This window comes from Pygocentrus nattereri, chromosome 20 (genome assembly GCF_015220715.1).
Source record: "Pygocentrus nattereri isolate fPygNat1 chromosome 20, fPygNat1.pri, whole genome shotgun sequence".
NCBI lineage: Eukaryota > Metazoa > Chordata > Actinopteri > Characiformes > Serrasalmidae > Pygocentrus > Pygocentrus nattereri.
In genome coordinates this window covers 29,414,476-29,435,555 of record NC_051230.1, presented here as the reverse complement: position 1 = coordinate 29,435,555, position 21,080 = coordinate 29,414,476, and the positions used below count along the sequence as shown (strand labels likewise).

Sequence of the window (21,080 nt, the reverse complement as noted above, 5' to 3'; positions counted from 1 at the left end):
TTTTTTGTGTACATTTTTGAGTTTAACTGAGTAAAGAGCTTTGGTTTTGTACCGATGTTGTCTATGCATTTCTGCCCGAGGGGTAGTTGGAACGGTTTTAGCACGGTACTTTTAGAGGTACTCTTAAGTGAAGTGCTTCAGCTATAAAAAGCTCACGTTAAAGCTTCAAGGTTTTAGTATCAGTGTCCATATTAGGGGGATCCCTGTGTGCCTCATTTACACTCCAGTGTTCTCTCCTAATAAACCCTCTGCCAGTCATTTCTTTCTGATACACCATCTTTTTGTTCTGACAGCACGCTGCGAGTCCTCTGCGAGGCACACAATCAAAACTGAGAGCAGCACATGATGTCAAAATTGCATAATCCATTGTGTTCTTGCATTGATGCTTGATATGATGAGCAGCTAGAAATCTGGTCAATCTCAGGAAATTCTCTCCAGACGTGTCCTTGGTTAGCGAGCGTGGATTTTTTTCTTTTATACGCAGTGTTTTTCAAAGAGGTCTTGCTAACTGTGAGGAGAGATAACAGTTGACACACTGTAAGTAGCGTCATGCTATGGGGTTCCTACTAGCTTTCTTTGGCCTTGGCTTGTTGGTTAGCTTGTATACTTGACTGCTAGGCTTTTTATGATCTGCAGCCCAGGCATGAAAAGTGCATGTACATGGCCGTTAACATGTGATCACCTGCTTTGGTATAACCTTCATTCCAAAATGAAAAACAGGGAAGAAGGAAGTTAGCTAGATAAAGCTCCTTGGCTTAGCCAACCTTTTGATGTCCGTCCCAGTAATCTTAAGGTGCTCCCAGCATACATGTGTCCTTGATAGTCAGAGACCAAGAGGAATCCGTGGTGAGGAGGAACCCCAAATCCCTAGCAGAACAAGAGTTGGTTCTTTGGAGGAAAAAGGCATCATGTATAACACTTTGAAGAATTACCTCTGGGCCCTTGCGACGGGTGAGAAACGGTGGAATGAAGAAACGCAGCGTTACTAGATCATATTTCGTCACACTTACCTGGAGTCAGTGCTACAAGCAAAAGTGCTGATGTTGCAGTTTATAGATCGTCATCACCCAGGCCCGCTTCCAGGTTGTAGGACACGCCTTGGTGGAAATAACGTTTTAAAGACAGGTGAACCATTCCAGGTATCATCTTCTAAAGGCTAACAGGGAGGCGAACGTTTCAGTGACATTTTTGTCAGGGCTATAAAGTGTGACAATTTTGCTTGTGTTAGGGGCATGATTGAGGAGTTAGAGGTAGTACAACTGTAATGGCACTTGCTGATGTTAGCTAGGCCCTGAGACAATGAGGACAGACTGATGAGAACGACATACTAACATGCACTGATTAGAAAACACCCTGTGCAAATGATGACGTGTCAGCATTTACTACTGCACTGGGTAGCTCTGTTGTTGGGCCATTAGCTCATCTGAAGAGGCAGCCTCAGTTATGCTGACAAATAGATTTTTGTATGTATATAAAACCTACAGTAAAGATTTGCCTTGATACTTTTGAATACTTAGCCAAATAGTAAGCCCTCAGTGTTCTGTGAAGTGTGGGTTCTTCTGAATTGTTTCACCTGATGACAACTGTAATCAAATATCAGAATCACTCAGAATGTACATCACGTCTAATCACAGTCTAGTTAGTCTAGATAGCTGTAGTAGGCTTAGCCAAGAGTTGCTGAGTAAAAGCATTTAACAAGTTAGACTAGTTGAAATGTAGATTTTTGTCACTTTTTTTCTCAGCTTTAACTCAAATTGCTTACAGTGTAGGCTTCTTATGTAAACAACAGCAATGTATGCTCATAAACAACGATGTTTAATAATTGTTTAATGATTGTCTGAAAATGCCTGCCTAATACTCATGCTCTACAAACACTACAAATAGGATGTTAAATAAAACTAATACAAACTCCATAAAAAAAAGTTGGAACAATGTGTGAAATGCCAATAAAAAATAGAAATCAGTGATTATAAAATTCTGTTAGACATGTATAACATTTTAAAACAGTACAGAAATACCTTATGAATGAATTATCAGCTTATTCCACGTATAATACCTGCAATGAATTCCAAAAACTTTGGGACATATAGTAGCATGTTTAGCACAGTGTTATGCCACCTTTTAACAACACATAATAATTGTTTAGGAATTTTAAAAGCATTTTTTTGCCATTTTTTTAAGTTATGCAAGTCTTCAGCTGTGCAATTCTAGTGTCCTTTGTTGTTGTACTTTGCACTCCATAATTCACCCAATGTTTTCAATAGCAGACAAGCAAGCCAGTCTAAAACCACACTCTCTGATTGCACAGCAATGCTGCTGTAACAAATGCAGAATGTTTCTCGTCGTTGTTATGTTGAACTTGGAATTTCCGGACAAAGACGGCATCTAGATGGCAGCATATGTTGCTCCGAAGCGTGTATGCATCTTTCAGGTTTAATGGTACTTTCACAGATGTGCAAGTTACCCACTAATACACCCCGATTCTGGCTTTGGAACTTTATACTGGTAACAGTCAGGGTGGTCCTTTTCTCCTTTGGCCTGGAGAACACAATGTGTTCCACTGTGCATCAGTCCATGTCAGATGAGCTGGAGTCCAGAGAAGTCGGCAGTGTTTCTGGGCATTGTTAACACCTGGCTTTCACCGTGCTTAGCTCAGTCTTTACTTGCATTGTGGATATAGCAATGAACAATGTCGTATTGACAGTGTGTCAAAATATTTCTTGAGCCCATGTGGTGATCTTATCTCTTTTAAAATGTTTTCTGAACATTTAACAATTCCTAGTCTTAAATTGACCCTGTTCCAACTTTTTTGCTGTTCCAGCATATATTAGCAAAAGTGAAGTTGATCAAATCAAACTTTAAATATCTTTGCAATGCTTTTATTTAATTACAGGTCAGCGTGAAATCATAAATCATGCTTTCTGTTTTTATGTGCATTTCACATACTTTTAGAACTGGCTTTGTAGACTTTTAAAGACAACATCAATTAAACGTAAAATTAAACCTTTTGTCCTCCACAGGAGGTTGAGATTGTGTGGATTGTTAAAAGAATATCTTGCGCACCGCTTACCACCATGCATAGTTACCTGCGTGAAGCATTCAAGTGGACCAGATTGGGCTAAATTTCATTTGAGTTCAAACAGATTTCAGCCAGCACAAGTAATGAGCTATTATTCAGTGCCTCAAATATCTTGTTTTTTCACAAAATAAAAGCACTGTAATCCATCTTGTTTTGAAGCTGACCTTGAATGATGGCTATTAATCAGGTTTGGTGTGCTTGTCCGTTTCTTATCGTCTGCAGCTGTCAGGCAGAAGAGCCAGGGAGGAAAGCTCAGGATCTCGACTGTCCACTGTAAGCCCTGCGCACGGTCCACACACGCTGACCACAACGAAGTAACAACACAGGTAACTGTCTGTTTGCTCCACCTTCTGTTCTCTAAGCACACCGCAGAGATCAAGGCTTGACAAATGAATGTTTTACTATAAATGCGACTGTTAGGAGTTTCATATGAGCACAAGTGTTCAACTGGCTTGAGACCTGGTGGCTAAGAAAGCATGTGACTTACGTCATTAACATAAAGTGACCCCTCATTTCCTGTGGACAGAGGCACTTTGATTCTACAAGAGATCAGTCAGTATTGACCCCCTCACTACGGGGACCAAGCATTCAGGCCTGTACTGTTCCCTTAAAGTACGCTGCGCATTCACTCTCCCACTTGTGGATGCAATGGTGAAACAAGGCTCATCTGACCAATTCACTTTGTATTCTCCATCTCTGTGAACCTACTGTTTCTACCGCTGACCTCTCGAAGGGTCATTCATCTTTGTAATGAGGGGTTTATGTTCTTGCAGCTCTACTATAATATCCTTCTCTATGTCGTTGTGGATGGACATCTCAGATTCCTGAGGAACATCTGCTCTTCTGTATTTCTTTACATTTTACACTGATGCACGAAAATGGTGGTCAATGATGCACTGACCACAATTTTCTACCCTATTTACTGATGTCTTTCTTATAGATCTGAATGCAGAAATCACCTCAGTCACTGTTCCATTTAAAACGCTGCCAGTCTTTGTCACTGAAGCTCTTGCCATCCATGTTCAAATAATGACCCATCTTTCAAAGTCACTTAGATCTTTTCTTCATGATCCAAAATCGAGGTCGACTGGGCCTGCTCAGCCTTTTTAAACATGCCACGGATCACAGCACGATATTAAATGCTTAATTGTATCATCTGGCACACCTATCTGGAAGCATCTGCCCTCTGTTGTGTTTTTCAACAAATTTTTTCAGGTTTTTCCCTTCACTTCGTCACTTGTCTATTGATTGGGCAAGTCCTGATATTGACGTTATTAACAGGGTTGAATAAGCTGACGGGAATTTCTTTGCTGTTACCGTCCTGCTCTTGCTTAAGAAGACTGTTAGGCTCTTTCATCAGCCTGGCTAAGAGGATAAGATTGATTTATTCACTTTTACATGTTTTTATTGATTAAACCTCGTCAGAGTTGGCAGTTTTGATGTGAACAGAGAATCCCGTGTCTTAATCTGTGGATGAGTGCATCTTTATCCAAAAGCACTGTGGCCTAGAGATTATCTGTGCTAAGGCTTTTGGTAGCATCACTTTGCTCAATCTTTGTTAGGACGATATTACACAACAAAGCTTTTGTCATTTGGTTTCCTGCAGTTCTGCAGAGCTCAGTCCAAATAGACTCTGCTTGACTGTTGAACTGAATGTATTTCTAGAGGTGTTATAGTACAAGTATGTTGGTTCGTAGTACAGCTCAACTGATGTGAACGTGTTGGACTGCATTTAAAGCTGGACTTCTGCCAGAAAGACTCCTGAGACGAACGTGAAAGAAGGAAAAAAAAAATCAATAATATTTAACAATTTTTGTAAATCCTTGGCAGGGGCCCCGTTGTCGTCCAAGGTCTTCAAACATTTAGACCCTCGCTGATCCTGCTGTATAGGGACGGCAGGGGGTGGAGCCTACCCTCTGGACAACTGGGCAGGGAAGGAGGGGAATGGCAAAATGTCAACATCTGAAAGCAGCAAAGCCATAAGTCGAGTCTTTTTAAAGACAAGTTGAAAGCTTGTGATTAGTCAGAGTGATGAGTGACATAGCATTAGAGTCTCCCTGGCAGAACCTACACTAAAGCTTTCGTTTTTATGGCAGAATGCCAAAAAAGTTGGTTCACCCCTGTTATGTCACCATGATAAAACACGGTTTAGTATCTGTGAGTGATACCATAGTCACAACCTAGCGATACTTCCTCCAGTCTCTAATACTGTAGGAACTACGTGGCAGCTACCTAGCAAGGCTCTAGCAGCAGCCTAGCCATGCCCCATCAACTAGCTGGAATACCATAGCAACTGCATAGCAACACATTGACAACTACCTGGAATTATCCTAGTAACCACCTGGAATATCATAGCAACCATTTAGCAATATCCTTTCAGTACTGGGGCAAAAACCATTCAGAATTCTCAAGCAGTCTACTACCCTTATATGCTGGGCAGGATCCAGGAAATTATGGCTTTCCGAAAGACAATGATGTCATTTTATATGCTGCTGAAACAACAGCTGCCGTCCTCGCCTGGAGTGTAATGACACGGGTCTGTTCTACCGCAAAGATATCACAAATAGGACGGATGTTGCTGTTGTGCCACTCTTTTGATCTCTGAGGTAAGTTGAAGAGAAGGTGACTGATGTTTGATTTGAAGGTTTTCATCAGTATTGACTGCATCTGTGCTCTACTTCAAGTTTGAACCGCTCATATGAACCCCAAGTGTGAAGTGTGTGTGTGTGTGTGTGTGTGTGTGTGTATACATTACTGTGTGTGTGTGTGTGTGTGTGTGTGTGTGTGTGCATGCGTGTCTGAAAGCTTCCTCACAGAGCAGCACTTCAAAGCAAAAACGAAAGGGAGGGAAGAAAAAATGCCAAGTGGTAAACAATGACTCCCCCTCAACCCCCCAATCCCCCCCCCCCCTCTTTCACACATCAGCAGTTGGGTCCACACTTTCCCTGTAAGCTTCCCTCAGCCTCGTCCAGCTCTCCTGGCTTTCCTTCCCCCCTTTAATGTTCCACATTGAGGAAACGTTTTGAATCCCGGATCGGAGCCGGGATTCATGCTGTTTTGTGTTTTGCACTCACTTCAAAGACGATTTTAGCTGCTTTCAATCATCCCAATGTAGTTTGGATACCCTTTGTTCGTTGATGTTTTGAGAAAAGAGAGTTCGCCTGTATGTGTGACTGATCGATTGATCCCTTCAAGAGGATTTCCACCTATTTTTCAAAACAATTTGGCTTAATTGACAACATCTACATTTTATTTACTGTGACCCCTACACTTCTCTGGGCTTTCTAATGTTGACGACGGTAAAATTGGGCCAAGTCTGAAAAAAGAAGCTTTCTTTGGGGACTATTTTGCCTCAGAACCCCCTGCATATACCTCTCCACCATTAATGTCTTTGGAAAATGCCTTTTAGGCCAAGACCTTGTTATACAAGTATTATAGCTTGGTGGTACGTTTGTAATAATTTCTATGAGGAAGCTTTTAGAGGTGGACGTCTGGTTCCCATCGCCACCACTGTGAACCATTCTGATAAGTTCCTCTAGAATTAAGCATTTCACACCAAAACCACTCCAATGATTTTACATCGGAACCGTTTAATTTAGACAAGCATTTAGAGAAATTGCTGGAATTCTGGAACCCTGTAAAGTAGAAGTGAGTGATATGAGGATATTATTGTTACCAGCATTAATTGCGCTGCTATATTATAGCTATTGTTAGTATAATGTGATGTTATGTTTTTCAGTCTGATATCCACAGTAAAGGCTTAAACTTTGATGCAGTTGCTATTTCAGTACACCAGGTGGCGATGTGCGCCTTTTACCTGCTTGACGAGGAAGGTGTAGAAGTCTAGCCATTCACTCATAACAGCCCAAACCAGCACAACAGTCATATATGCGCTGATCAGACAGCCACGTAACCTTGTATCTACACTATTTGTTTTATCTACTCCCCATATAGTAGTAAGTTATGTGCAAAAGTAATGGCACCTCTGGGCAAATCCTTTTTAAATTTTTATTTATTATTTTTTTATTATAAACAAACCGTTAACACATCTTCTACAGAGAATGAGTTTCTGCACATTTTACTGCACACTCACTATTTACTGAATTTAACATATGGGCCTGAGCAAAAGAAAAGGCACACTTTATATTTTGTTTTTTTGTTTTTTTTGCCAATATTGTTAAATTCAGCAAATAAATAGAAATTATACTCTACAATTTGCAGAAATGTTTCAGTTTGTGCTCCCTAGGGGATGCGCTAGCTTGTTTCCGCTTAGAAAATCAACAAAACATGCTATTTGTATGAAGGACGTTCCAGTATTTTGCTCACAGCTGCATGTACTGTATATGTACTCACTAGTCAGTTTATTGATTAGGAACTCTTGCCTTGGATCTTCACTTATTGTCCATTTTATCAGGTCCACAAGCTTTTTTTATGATCATACAGTTGCAGGTTGCAGTCCATCTATATCCCTGCATGCTTTGTTAGCCCCCTTTCATCCTGTTCTTCATTAGCCAGGACCACTTTTTGGGTGGTGGATCATTCCTTAGCACTGCAGTAACATCACTCTAGTGCTTTTTATTATTATTCTGTCTCATGATTTTCAGTTATGTTTTCTATTTTACTCCACAAGCTGTGATCTTTCACATTCATGGTTTGTAGTTGGCATGTACATACCCCCCCCTCAGCCCACCCAACCCCCACCCTACAGTTTAATAAATGGCACCGAGCTCTTTTTGTGACATACAGCTGTTTAATTTGGAAAATGTGCCGTTCTCCTCTTTTCTGGAGGGTTTCTGAAAAATCTATTGACCTCTTAAGCGCCCCTTGTGCTCGAACAGGAGTGTGTTAAATTATTGAAAATCACCCAGAGTGCCTTTCAGCGCTAAGAGCCATGACCTACAGCGGGGCACGCTCCAGCCTTTCAGCACGTTTAATCTCTCCCTGTGTAAAGCATAGTAATACTACTTAATGTGTGTAATTTGACCATTTGATGGAGACAGAGAGGTTTGTGTGAGTATGTGAGTTTGTTTTTATGTATTTTTGGGACAAAATGAAGAGAATGGGATTCATCAGCAAAGCTACAAGACCAACAACATGCTTTCAAAGTTCTAAAGCTCAATATTTTGTTTGTTCATTCCTTTTTTTATTCCTAAGAATAAGATTAGGGTTATGAAAGTCTTAGCACATCTATATCCTGATCTCTTATTATCTGTACACCGGTCACATTTTGAAAACCTGCATGATATGCTGGTCATCTGCAGTCCGCCAAAACAGCTCTGACCTGCTGAGGCATGGACTCTGCAAGACCTGTGAATGTTGCCCTGTGTACCTTGTGGAGACTTTTTGCTCCAGCTTATCCCACAGAGGCTTGACCAGATTGAGAACTGGGGAATTTGGAGGCCAGGGCAACACCTTGAACCCCTCCTCGTGTTCTTCACATGATTTCTGAACAATGTGCAAGCTTGCAGGGTGCATTATCCCTACCACCATTAGAGAATACCATTAGCATGAAATGGCACATGTCAAACTGACAACCAAATGAATGCCTGGACTTGATGTTTCCCAGCCGACCATTGCCTGGAGCACCTTTCTCCCTCTACCAGCTTCTTCGACAGTGCATCCTGGTGCCATCACTGCCCCAGGTAAATCCACACACATACTTGACCATCCACATCTTGTAAAAGAAAACAAGACTAATTGGACTAGGCAACGCTCTTCCATTGCTGCCAAGGTCCAGTGCTTGTGTGCCCATTATAGATGTTTTCAAAAGTGGACGGGGTTAGCCTGGACACTCTGGACTGTGTGGTGCGAAGCAAAGTGTATTATGACACATTTCTCTCATAACCAGTTCAGACGAGACAGGATAGCCTTTGTTGCCTTTGCGCATCAGTGTATCTTGGGCACTGTTGCTGGCTCATAATTTGCCCCTCCTTATACCACTGTTGGTAGGTACTAACCACCGTGACCGGGAGCACCCCACAAGCCTTGCTGTTTCAGATGCTTCAATCCAGCCATCTGACCATAACAATTTGCCATTTGTCAGTCACTGTGGTCTTCATGACTCCCAGTTCTCCCACATTCAAACCCATCGACTACGAGAGCCAACTCTTACCGTCTAATATATCCCAGGCATTATTAATACGTATAGATACCTACATATGTTATTATTGCATATATATACTTGCATATATAATATACAAATGGGGCAAATTATTATATATAGACAGTTATGCATCTTGCAGCTGTTCAAACAGAAACAAGTATCTCTGAAAATGGTGACTTTGCAGGAGAAGGAAAAGACAATCTGAGCTTTTAATACAAGTTAATGTAACATATTTTTCTTCTTTCCAAGCAACTTTGAAGCATTTTAATTGGCCCATTTATCATCAAGGACAGCAAATTATGCAGAAAACTACAAATGGCAAAAAATTTAGATACTAAGATGTTTTTTAGGGTTTTTTTTTTTTTTTTTTGAAAGCGACAATATATATATAATAAATAAGGGACATTGTTGTGACATATAGGTACTGACCTATATGTAATACATATGGGACATATATATAAAATGACCCTGTGTCCTCACATTGTATGAAAACAAAGATCTGTGTGTGCTCAGGTGGGACACACACTGCCACATGCTGGTTCAGACAGAAGCAGGTGGTTTCATCTTTTGTCCAAATGTTCTTTTTACGCTGATCTAGGATCAGCCTTTCTTTACCCAAATCCCAATATCAACCTCATGAAAAATGGAAAAACTGATTTCAGCTCAGTGTGAAAGTCTGACTCACGCCAGTCCCCTGAGGACTCGAGCAGATGCAGACTCGGGCTCAGGTGGAGGCTGGCATAGATTGATTTAGGCCCTCAGAGGGGAAATGAAGGATGAAGGGGGTGATCAGTGTGAATAGGTGACCAGCATGGCTAATGAAATGGGATCAGGCTCTAATTGGGGCACAACTCTATTGCCAGTTATATGTCTAGTCCGTCTCTCAATCCCCTTTTTTTAGCGTCTAATGATTATCTGTTTTCTAGCTGGCCTCCTTTAGTGTTGTTGTTTTTAACCTTGTGCTTTACCTAATGATTCCCACTTCCCAACAAGGATGTTAAGGGAATTGTATGTCAAATGAAATGGACACATTTCATATCCTTCCTACAAATGTAGTTGGTCAACCAAGACATGTTTGGGATTTGAGGTTTGCTGTTTTTAGTTTTGCACTGGAGCGGTCAGGCTAATGTAGCTAACAAGTAAGGGAAGATAAAGGATTGTTCATCACTTCAAACTGTGTGAAAGTGTTGGGTCATCACAAATAGACGATTTGTTTCTGGCACTGTAGGACATAGTTATTTATATCCATAAACAAATGTACAGACAACGGATGGCTGCTACTACTGTTTTTAGCTAATGTACTTTTGTCCATTTTTACATATAACAGTATATCAAAAACCGCATAAGCTGTAAGTTCAGTATGTCTTGGCTGGTCGGCTACATTTGCAGGGAGAAATTTGCAACTTTGCACCATACCTTTTTAAAAACTTCTGAAGGGCTGAAGAGAAACAGCGTTCTCTTTCCGGACATGCTGAAAATTTCCCAAACGGATTGCATACGGCTTCTGCATGGATCAAGGGATCTGCTCCCAGATCCTAAATAGATTTCTCTCAGCTTGAACCCGAAGTGTTCGCCATTGTCCAGCTACCCCTATCTAGAGGTTCCCCAAGGCTAACTACGCGGACCAGTGAGGATTTATCAGGGGGTGTTTTTCATCTGAAGCTTTGAAGTGCTGCTCCATTTCAGCTTGCAGAACCTTGCATTAAGTATGTGCCGTGTTTGTACATTTATTACCCAGAAATTTTTAGAATGGAATTTGTGCTGAAACATGCTCATCCCGGGAAAGAATGCGGCTGGATTTTACTTTATGTAGCGGTGTGTACTCTCAATGGGGATGGCAAGATGGCAGAAAGCCTTTGTAAATAAGACTAATCTCATGTGCTTATTGTTTTTCAGGTGGTTACAGTGTGTTTACCTAGGCTGCATTTGGATGAGCTGTTCCGATCCAAAGAGCAACCTTTTCTCTTATTGACCGTTGATGAAAGAATAGAGGATGGCTAACGCAAATTATGCATCAACAGATGAGCTACAGTTTCTAATGAAGTGGCTGGTGAGTGAATGATTGGGTGAAGTCTGGGCAACAAGTGGATATTAGCTCCAAACAAAAGACCTGAAAAGAAACAATCTGAGGCCTGGCATTTAGCCTATGGTTCCCTAGCTTCACACTTGTAGCCATTTGCTGCAATTAGCTCAAGAGCCAGCCTGTGATTCTTCAGCAACACTCCTCAGAAGTAGTGGACTATTTTGAGCGTCATCCAGAATCTGGAAATAGTGATAAGTGTAGTAGGTGATTGTGACGAGCCTTTCGTTGCTCCACTCCATCCCTCACTTTACTGTTTTTAAGTCAGGGTTAATATATCGCTGTTGTCTGAAGAAAACATCAAAAATGGAGATACAAGGTTTTTTTTTAGTTTTTGGCATAATTTGGAAATACCTGTTGCCCTTTACATTGTTTGTAAACTTCATGATAAATGGACTAAAAGAAACAGCTTTGGTTTCATTGACTTACATTAAAAGTAAAGTAGGTTTTTTCCTTCTCCTGTAAAGTTACCGTTTTGGAGATACAAGATTTTCTTCCCACAACAGCGAAAAAAGGCAGATCGGTGTTATTTTAGACTTTGAGAAGTCTTGGTAAACTGTATCTGTAGATGACATGTTAATCAACAAAGCCTTTCAGAACTAATATCGGTGCTAAAAACTTCACATCAGTCAGGCTATATGATTATCTTGCTGTAAACCATAGATGACACCTACTTCATTCTGTCCTCCTACCTTTGCCACAAGCAAATAAGAGTAAGAATGTGTTTTTAAACATTATTAGAATATGTCATTAACTCCATGTATTTCCACTGATGATCCACACTTGTTGTTTCCAGTTTGGATACATCTTAACCTTAGAAAGCCTCCATAAAAAGTGAAAAACCTGTCATTGTGCAATATTCTCACCTGCCCAGCTTTAAACTTCAGAGGCAGCTTGTTTGTTGTTGGTCTATTTTTCTTCCGTGGGTTGAGCCGAGGTGCTTTTCGAATGGTTTTGAAGTCTGCAGCCTCTGTAAGAACTGAATAATTTAGCCGTCAAGACTGCTGGCAATTTTGACCTACAAATTTGGCAGTAATATTGCTGGAAATTCATCTTACGTAACAGTGTGTAATAAATATACCGAGAGTCAAGAGGGGTTATCCTTCTCGTCTTTTAGGACAAACAGCAGGGATAGGGAGTGCTATTCTGTCTCTATTGCCAAAATTGCTCTAAAGGAGTTTGAAATACTTGCCTGAGCCTGAAGGTATCTCAGTATTCGCATTGTGATTTGATTGGGTTGGAATGTGATTTCTAAAACATTTGTCAGGCTTACGCTGACGGCAAAAAAAATCAGTGGATCCATAATATCTGCCAGTTTCATCGGCCAAACTATATATTGCATACATATAAGGCAGCTTAACAGAGGCTGGGACAGAGTTTTGTCAGATTACAGACTTAAACTCAGATTTACAGATTACATTGAATTTTGTCAGGCTACAGTCGGATTTAAATAGTTTTATTGGAGTGCACACAGTTCTGGACATAATCTGATTAGGCTGCAGTCAGGTTCAGGCAGAATTTTGTCCAGCTATGGTTGGATTCAGAAAAAAAGTTGTCAAACTACTCTCAGATTCAGACAGAATTTTGTTGGGCTGCAAAAATTTGTGGGGTAAAGTCGAGTTCAGGCAGAATTTTTGTAAGGCTGTAATTCACTTTGGACATAAATTTGTTAGGTTACTGCAAAAATGAGACAATTTTGTTGGACTGCAGTCAGATTCATACAGAAATTTATTAGCTTACAGTTCGGTTCAAGCATCATTTTGTCGGGCTACAGTCGGGTTCAGCAGAATTTTGATTGGCTACAGTCAGGTTCAGCAGAATTTTGATTGGCTACAGTCAGGTTCAGCGGAATTTTGTCGGGCTACAGTCGGGTTCAGCAGAATTTTGATTGGCTACAGTCAGGTTCAGCGGAATTTTGTCGGGCTACAGTCGGGTTCAGCAGAATTTTGATTGGCTACAGTCAGGTTCAGCGGAATTTTGTCGGGCTACAGTCGGGTTCAGCAGAATTTTGATTGGCTACAGTCAGGTTCAGCGGAATTTTGTCGGGCTACAGTCGGGTTCAGCAGAATTTTGATTGGCTACAGTCGGGTTCAGCGGAATTTTGTCGGGCTACAGTCGGGTTCAGCAGAATTTTGTCGGGCTACAGTCGGGTTTGAACAAAAGTTTGTCCAGTTACAGTGAAGTTTGGAGAGACTTGCTTTTATATTATTGTCTAGTTTGGATTTTGTTGGAAGTTGGAGTTTAGACAATTTTATTTACAACTTTATTGGTCCTACAAGGGAAATTTTATTAGACAGAAGATTTTGTGTGGACAGAAATTTAGAGTATAAGTTTAGAAAGAATTTTTTCATATTATCGTCTGACAGCAGTCAGGTTCAGACAAAATTCATTATTTTGCCTGCTAACTGGTCAATCTGGGAGCAGCACAGCCAGGGGCATTGGGAGGTTGCCTTGCCCAAGATATTCCTGGTCAGTTATGGGATATGAACCCACAACCCTCTGGATGATGGCTCACCTCTCCTACCTCTAACAGTTTGCTTTTAATAGTATTTTGTCAGGCTGCAGTTGAGTTTGCCTAAGTTTTGTCAGGCTGTGATCATGAAAGAATTTGTGACATTTATATTTGGAATCAAAGAAAATTTCAAAAACAAAATTTCTATTTTAACTATAGTTGTGTTTGAACCCAAATTTCGTCAAGCTACTGGTGGATTCAGAGAGAATTGTATGTGCTGCAGTTGACAGAATTTTGACAAGCCGGTCAGGCCAGAAATAATTTGGTTAAAAATTTCATACTGGAAAACGAGGCTCTGTCGTGCTGCTGCATGACAAGAGCTCTATTCAAGTGCTGTACCAAATAAATAAATGATCAGCCAGAAACAAACATCAAAGCTTGCGTACCATGCCATGCTTCAAAGGGAATACGGGCCCTCACCCTACCCTCCTATCAAGAATAGCTTGTGCGGTTGTGTTGACCTACTGGAGGGAGCAAATAGTTCTAATCCATTAACTTCCACCTGTCCAGATATCTCTGTCTCTAACACTCGCTTCTCCTTTCCTCCTCTACATTCTTTCTCTAAATAGCCAGCTGGAGTGAACAGCCTCGGAATGAAAAGCTTCGTCTGGGGTGGTCTTTAAGTGCCTTTTTTTTAAGAGTTTTCTGCCATCTTGTCTTTTATATTTCTAGACAGAAACCGTGAGCAGCAAATTCTGGGTTGTTATTAACATCTCTTCTTTCTCCATCTCTCTCTCTCTCTCTCTCTCTCTCTCTCTCTCTCTCTCTCTCTCTCTCTCTCTCTCTCTCTCTCTCTCTCTCTCTTTCTCTTTCCTCTTCTCCTTGCAGCTCTCTCTCTCCCCCACTGGGCATCTCTTCTTCCTGTCTGTCTGTAGCAGGGAATGTGCTTTCTCTAACTGCTCCTGCTCCACTACCCACTAGGTGTGTATGAAAGTGAACTTTGTGTGAACCGTAACTCCAGTCTGAGCTCCGATTAAAAAAAAAAAAAAACGTATGATTTTCTTTGAACCTGTCATTCCCGTCATTTTCTCACTGCTGAGTGTGGAGCGAGTGAGCGGAGAGCGCTGCTCCGCACTTAGCATGGCCAGCGAGGACAGCATGCTCATCCTGTGCTGTATTCAAGTGGAGTGTCTGTCTGGTTTGGAACGAGCAGGGAAACCATACCTGAGCCCATTCGCATGTGTGAGTGGCTGGCCATTTGTGATTGTTTGAGGAAACGCTTACAACATCTATGCAATTGGCCTTTTACCCCAGATGTAGTTGATCAGCTGAGACACACTAGATGTTCAGTTTACCTTGTTAATCTTGCACTGGAGCTAACAGGTTATTGTAGATAGCAGAGGTAAGATAACAGATACAGATATCAGAACAACAACAGTTACCAACTCGATATAGTTTGAGGCAAAAATGTGGTGATTTAGGAATGCGGTTTGCACAAATTGGTAGCTATGAACTTCCATTATTTGGTAGTCGTGATGCACCCAAAGGTGAATCCTTGGCCGAAAAGCAAACCAGAAATTCGAGACATTTGGCCAAAACCTAAACCGAAAGCCATCATTTCAAAAACTGTGGCTACAGATTTCATTAGCATGCTAGCAGGAGATTTCTGCCTCGGATGAAGCAGAATGTTGGGTTTCCAAGTGGTATTAAACTTCAAATTCCACGATGTTGCTGATACTCTTGATTCAAAGGGCTTGTCAAATGTCCCTCATGAAAACCGTGAAATGATCTCAAACAGCTGCTGCTACTGTTGATCAGCTGCTGCTCCAGATGTTTGAACATGTCTGCCTGGTGGTGCCGGAGAGTGAAGGCAAAACACAACATTTTAATGACACTTTATTTCCCATTAAAATAATTTGTAAAGTCTTCAATTTTGACATCAGTTGTAGGCGTACATAAGCTTTATTTTCAGTCAACGTTTTAACTGTTTGTCGTTTCTGGATAAAAAACTTTTGCTTAGAAATCTTCAAAGCTTAGCTTTGTAGCTCCACTATGAAACTAAAGAAGCAGATTTCAGACACCATGCATGTCTTGGCTGATCAGCTGCATTTAGAGACAAGGCAGAATTGCATAAATTTGATGTTTTGAGCAACGGGTGGTTTAAACCAATGTGAAATATGGTTGTTTGTGTTGATTGACAGTACCAGGTGTGCCATTTATCATACATAGTTTTTTTTCTGTCTGGAGCATGCAAAGCATGACGACTTCTGCTGGCGAATGGTCTGTGTTGGTCTCAATGTTGGTTTTGTTTGGACCTAAGCAGTTGTGTCTTTTGACCCGGCTCCCTCTGTCTGTCCCCCCCGCCGATCCCATTCTGTGAGCAGTGTAAAAAGTTGAAGCGGCGGGGGCGTGGCCATGGAGGACTACGACATGCGTTCGGCCGCCAGCATCTTGGCATCGGTCAAAGAGCAGGAGGCTCGTTTTGAGCGCCTGACGCGGGCCCTGGAGGAGGAGAGGCGCAATGTTTCACTGCAGCTTGAGCGCGCCAACCAGCCCTGTGGTGACCGGCTGCCATGGCAACAGGTGGTGATGCAGGTAAGCCGGGTCAATTACATACAGCTGGCCCGCTGGACCACCCTGCTGCCCTACTCATCTCGGGCCAGCACCAACGATGCCATCTGTCATTGTCCATTGTTTCTGTTGAGATGAGCCACACTGTGTCCTTTGGTGTGAATGAATGAAGGTCACCCAGAGCCAGTTTAGAAGGTGTATGACCATTTCCTGTTTCTCCCACCAAAAACATGACTGAAATACTAGAGGGCGCAGAAGTGAGAATGAGTTGGAGCGAATGGAGCTAAATGGGTAAAAAGAATACAATATACAATGTTTTTAGCTCATTGGCTGAGTAAAGTGGTCCATGGCTACTGACGTCATCAATGTGCACTGTTAGAAAGTTCTATATGCAAAAGCCCTCAAATCTGACTGCAGTGTTGAAACATTTTGTACCATTTCTTTGAGAAAACGTGCATTTTTCTGTATAAAACTCATCGACTGTTTACAAATTACAAGTAGGCACAAAAGCTCCATAGGAACCCATCATTTTGGACTTGCTCTGTAGCGCCCTCTAGTGTCTGACCAGCTCACTAGACAGTCCCTGGTGGGGTTTCCAGGCTTCATCCTACATAACTTTAGCCATTCTGAGTTGTAGATAGTCCAGAACTAACCATCCAGCCTCGTGACCACTGTGTCCACTGATCAACTGGCCCATTGGATTAAGACTGAAACTAATGATTTAGTTCTCCTTCTTTGGTTTCTCTTTCTTTGCAGCTGAAACAAAGCAATAAAAGTCCTTAAAGCCTCCTGTATTTCCTGTAGTGTATTGCAATCTGTCAGAAGGATCATGTGCATCAGAACCTTATAACTTTGTTTTTCTTTCTTATTCTTTTCCTTTACTGTGTGAAAACAATGTATATGTTTAATAAAACTTTCAAAAAGTACGACATTTAAAGACCCTTAAACACTTTGATTTATTTATGTAATTCATTTAGATGTGAATACATTTATTCAAATGTGTATTAGCCAAGTTTGTCTGTGATCTGTCAGTCCTACTGATGTTGTCTTGCTATGACTCCTAGGTCCCCCTACTCCACAGATTAGCTTCCTTCACCCCCCAACCCCCCCCACCCATCATTCTCTGCCTCACCAACCCAATCATGTTTTCTCATATTTCCTGCTCTTTTGGTGACCTCTTTTTTTTTTTTAGTGTGGTGCTCCATGAGTGACACTACAAAATGGATTTCATTCCCTTTGAAATGTCAGTTGAGGCTGCAGTTCAGGGCTCTGACCACCAGGGGGTCAGTGAGCATGATTGCGAATGGAATAGCAGTAAACCTAATCGAAAAATGTGATTACGCAAATGGATCCTTCATTCTGTGAGACGTTTTGCATTGTGTTGACCATTGGCATTGAATAAATGGCTAGTTAGCATTTGCCTAATAATGACCATTTTACTAACCATAGCTTGTAAGCATGTTAGCAGAAGGACATTGCATTCATGTGGCTATTAATTTTGGTTGCTATATTCTGGTCAGTGGTCAGTGGTGTCACAAACAGTGGCCTCTATATACACCATACATCTGTGTTTACTTCTAACCGGCCACTATTTTCCCCCCTCACTACCAATTTAAAACCAAAAAAAGGGAAATTGAACAGCCATTTAATCCCTGCTGGTGGGAGCCGTGTCGGTGTCACAGATCAGGATTTGACGATCTGTCTTTTTGCTCTTATTTGATTAGCGGCCTGCGGCACCCTCGCCTACTCGTGAAGCCCAGCGCTTGATTTACTGCACCGTTTAATGCGACAGCTCATGAATTAGCACACGTCCCTCAGACGTGGCCGCTAAATGCGACAGCTCTCGGACATCAAAGGGCCTCGCCACGTTGTGGGGTCAATTGACTGGAACTGACTGCCGGCTGCTGCCAAGGCCGTGGCCCCCACCTCCCTATGTCCTGGTCACTGAGCATTGAAGTTGGGTGTAATAAACAGTGGCATGGGGTGGATGTGAAGGCTGCAGTGAGTGAATGGGTCGGAGTGAGGTTATCGTTATGGAACTTCGCAGTTTTGCTGCTTTAATTTTAAACTGCAGCTAAAAGGTAGCTCACAAGTAGCTTATACCCCCTTAATAAGCATCATGCAACTTGCATGTCCAAATCTAGTTTTCTACCAAGTTGAGGAAGACTGAGACCTGGACAATACCAAGTCAAGACCAAGGCTTTGTAGTCCAATTCAAAGCCAAGAGCGGGCAAGACAGAATCTTTAGATGCCGTGATAATAATGTTGAAGCTGTCTTAATTCAGCTGAAGCAAATGGTGCTTTGATTTTTGTGCAGATATTTGTCCCTTCTTTGCCATCTTAACGTGGCCTGTATCAAATAAAATGTGATGCCAAATAAGGGCAGCAGTGAAGTTAGCCAACCAGAGTGCAGAATTTATTTTGAACATACCAAGAAAGGCCATTTTATTCTATTTGAGTGTTTTATTGATGTTGTACCTGATTTGCCACGTTACACTGGGTTGCTAGTTCATTGTTTTCTTTGCCTACATGGAGCAAAAATCGACATAACGTGCTCCTATTGTTGGGATATTTTGGTCAGTGAACAGCTAACTTCAGCATAAGCCAGTTAACTGGTTTGCTTCTGCTGTGAGCGACAAGAGACGTTATGTTATGTTATATTACCTTTTTATGTGCTTTTTCTAGGGGGTTGTAGGGGGTAAGCCCTTTTTAAATTCTAAATTTTGTCATGTCTACTTCCACCTGCTAGCTGGGTCTACACAATTCTACCAAACTAGGAGAATGAGGGCAGCACAAGTCATGTAAACAGCACTGCCACGTCATTGTACAGCTCGGTACAGAGCAAGGCCATTTGTGCTCTCTTGAACTTCAGATCTCCTTTAGACGCTTTTGCCACTCTTGGGCCCAAACAAACTGATAGCAGTTCCTCCAAAGAATCAGATTCCTTTTTTGTGTTCCCGTGTTCTTTTGTATTTAAATGAACTCATTTTTGTGTTTCGTGTGACAACGGCTTAACAAAGTGATATCCTCTGGTGCCTCAACTTACATAGTTGTACTCAGAAAAAAAAGTAGTTACCAGTGACAAGGAGGGCAAGGAAGCTTTATGTTTGGACACTCTTGAAAACAATTTTGTCCCCTTTACACAGAATTCAAGACAGACCAAATCAAAGTTATGTAGAGACTGAGACGATAACAACTACAAGGGGGTCTTACTAGGCCATTGCTGTTGTATCTCAAGTGGTTAGTAAGGTTTTACTAGGCCATTGCTATGGTGTCCCAGGAGGTTGCTAAGGTGTTGCTCAGCCCATACTATATTATCCCAGGTGGTTGCTGAGGTTTTGTTTGGACATTGCTATAGTATCCCAGAAGGTATTATTAGACCATTGTTATACAACCCCAATTCCAATGAAGTTGGGACGTTGTGTAAAACATAAATAAAAACAGAATACGATGACTTGCAAATCCTTTTCAACCTATATTCAGTCGAATACACTACAAAGATATTTAATGTTCAAACAGATAAACTTTTTTTTTTATTTTATTTTTTTTAATATTCACTCATTTTGAATTTGATGCCTGCAACACGTTCCAAAGAAGTTGGGACAGGGGCAACAAAAGACTGGGAAAGTTGAGGAATGCATAAAATGTTTGGAACATTCCACAGGTGAACAGGTTAATTGGAAACAGGTGAGTCATAAAGGGAGCATCCCTGAAAGGCTCAGTCATTCACAAGCAAGGACGGGCGAGGTTCACCACTTCGTGAACAACTGCGTGAGCAAATAGTCCAACAGTTTAAGAGCAACGTTTCTCAACGTGCAATTGCAAGGAATTTAGGGATTTCATCATCTACAGTCCATGATATCATCAAAAGATTCAGAGAATCTGGAGAAATTCACTGCAATAAAAACTGACATCATTCTGTAACGGATATTCCCACATGGGCTCAGGAACACTTCAGAAAACCACTGTCAGTGAACTTCGTCACTGTTCGGAGTTCGTCACTCCATCTACAAGCGCAAGTTAGAACTAGCCATGCAAAGCGAAAGCCAGATATCAACACCACCCAGAAACGCCGCCGGCTTCTCTGGGCCCGAGCTCATCTGAGATGGACTGACGCAAAGTGGAAAAGTGTCCTGTCGTCTGACGCGTCCACATTTCACACTGTTTTTGGAAATCATGGACGTCATGTCCTCCGGGCCAAAGAGGAAAAGGACTGTCTGGATTGTTTTCAGCGCCAAGTTCAAAAGCCAGCATCTCTGATGGTGTGGGGGGTGTGTTAGTGCCCATGGCAGGGGTAACTGGCACATCTGTGAAGGCACCATTAATGCTGAAAGGTACATACAGGTTTTGGAGCAACATCTGCTGCCATCCAAGCAACGTCTTTTTCAGGGATGTCCTGCTTATTTCAGCAAGACAATGCCAAGCCACATTTTGCACATGTTACAACAGTGTGGCTTCGTAGTAAAAGAGTGTGGGTACTAGACTGACCTGCCTGCAGTCCAGACCTGTCTCCCATTGAAAATGTGTGGCGCATTATGAAGCGCAAAATACAACAACGTAGACCCCGGACTGCTGAGCAACTGAAGCTGTACATCAAGCAAGAATGGGAAAGAATTCCACCTACAAAGCTTCAACAATTAGTGTCCTTAGTTCCCAAACGCTTATTGAGTGTTGTTAAAAGGAAAGGTGATGTAACACAGTGGTAAACACGCCCCTGTCCCAACTTCTTTGGAACGTGTTGCAGGCATCAAATTCAAAATGAGTGAATATGTGCAAAAAATAATAAAGTTTATCC

The 21,080-nt window shown here is 41.6% G+C and overlaps 1 protein-coding gene across 8 annotated transcripts in view; it reads left to right on the top strand.

The window, feature by feature from the left end:
* The window catches only part of arvcfb (ARVCF delta catenin family member b), a 325,507-nt gene that overhangs the window by 119,769 nt on the left and 184,658 nt on the right, over nucleotides 1–21,080 (top strand). For 6 of the 8 annotated variants that reach the window (XM_017709694.2, XM_017709689.2, XM_037531888.1 and 3 more), the window contains exons 3-5: nucleotides 3,302–3,405; nucleotides 14,603–14,695; nucleotides 16,099–16,309. In XM_017709694.2, coding sequence (XP_017565183.1) covers nucleotides 16,130–16,309 — 180 coding nt within the window. In that variant the 5' untranslated portion in view covers nucleotides 3,302–3,405; nucleotides 14,603–14,695; nucleotides 16,099–16,129. Of the gene's footprint in view, nucleotides 1–3,301; nucleotides 3,406–14,602; nucleotides 14,696–16,098; nucleotides 16,310–21,080 lie in introns of those variants that run through there. The other 2 variants (XM_017709697.2, XM_037531887.1) reach the window with 2 other exon arrangements.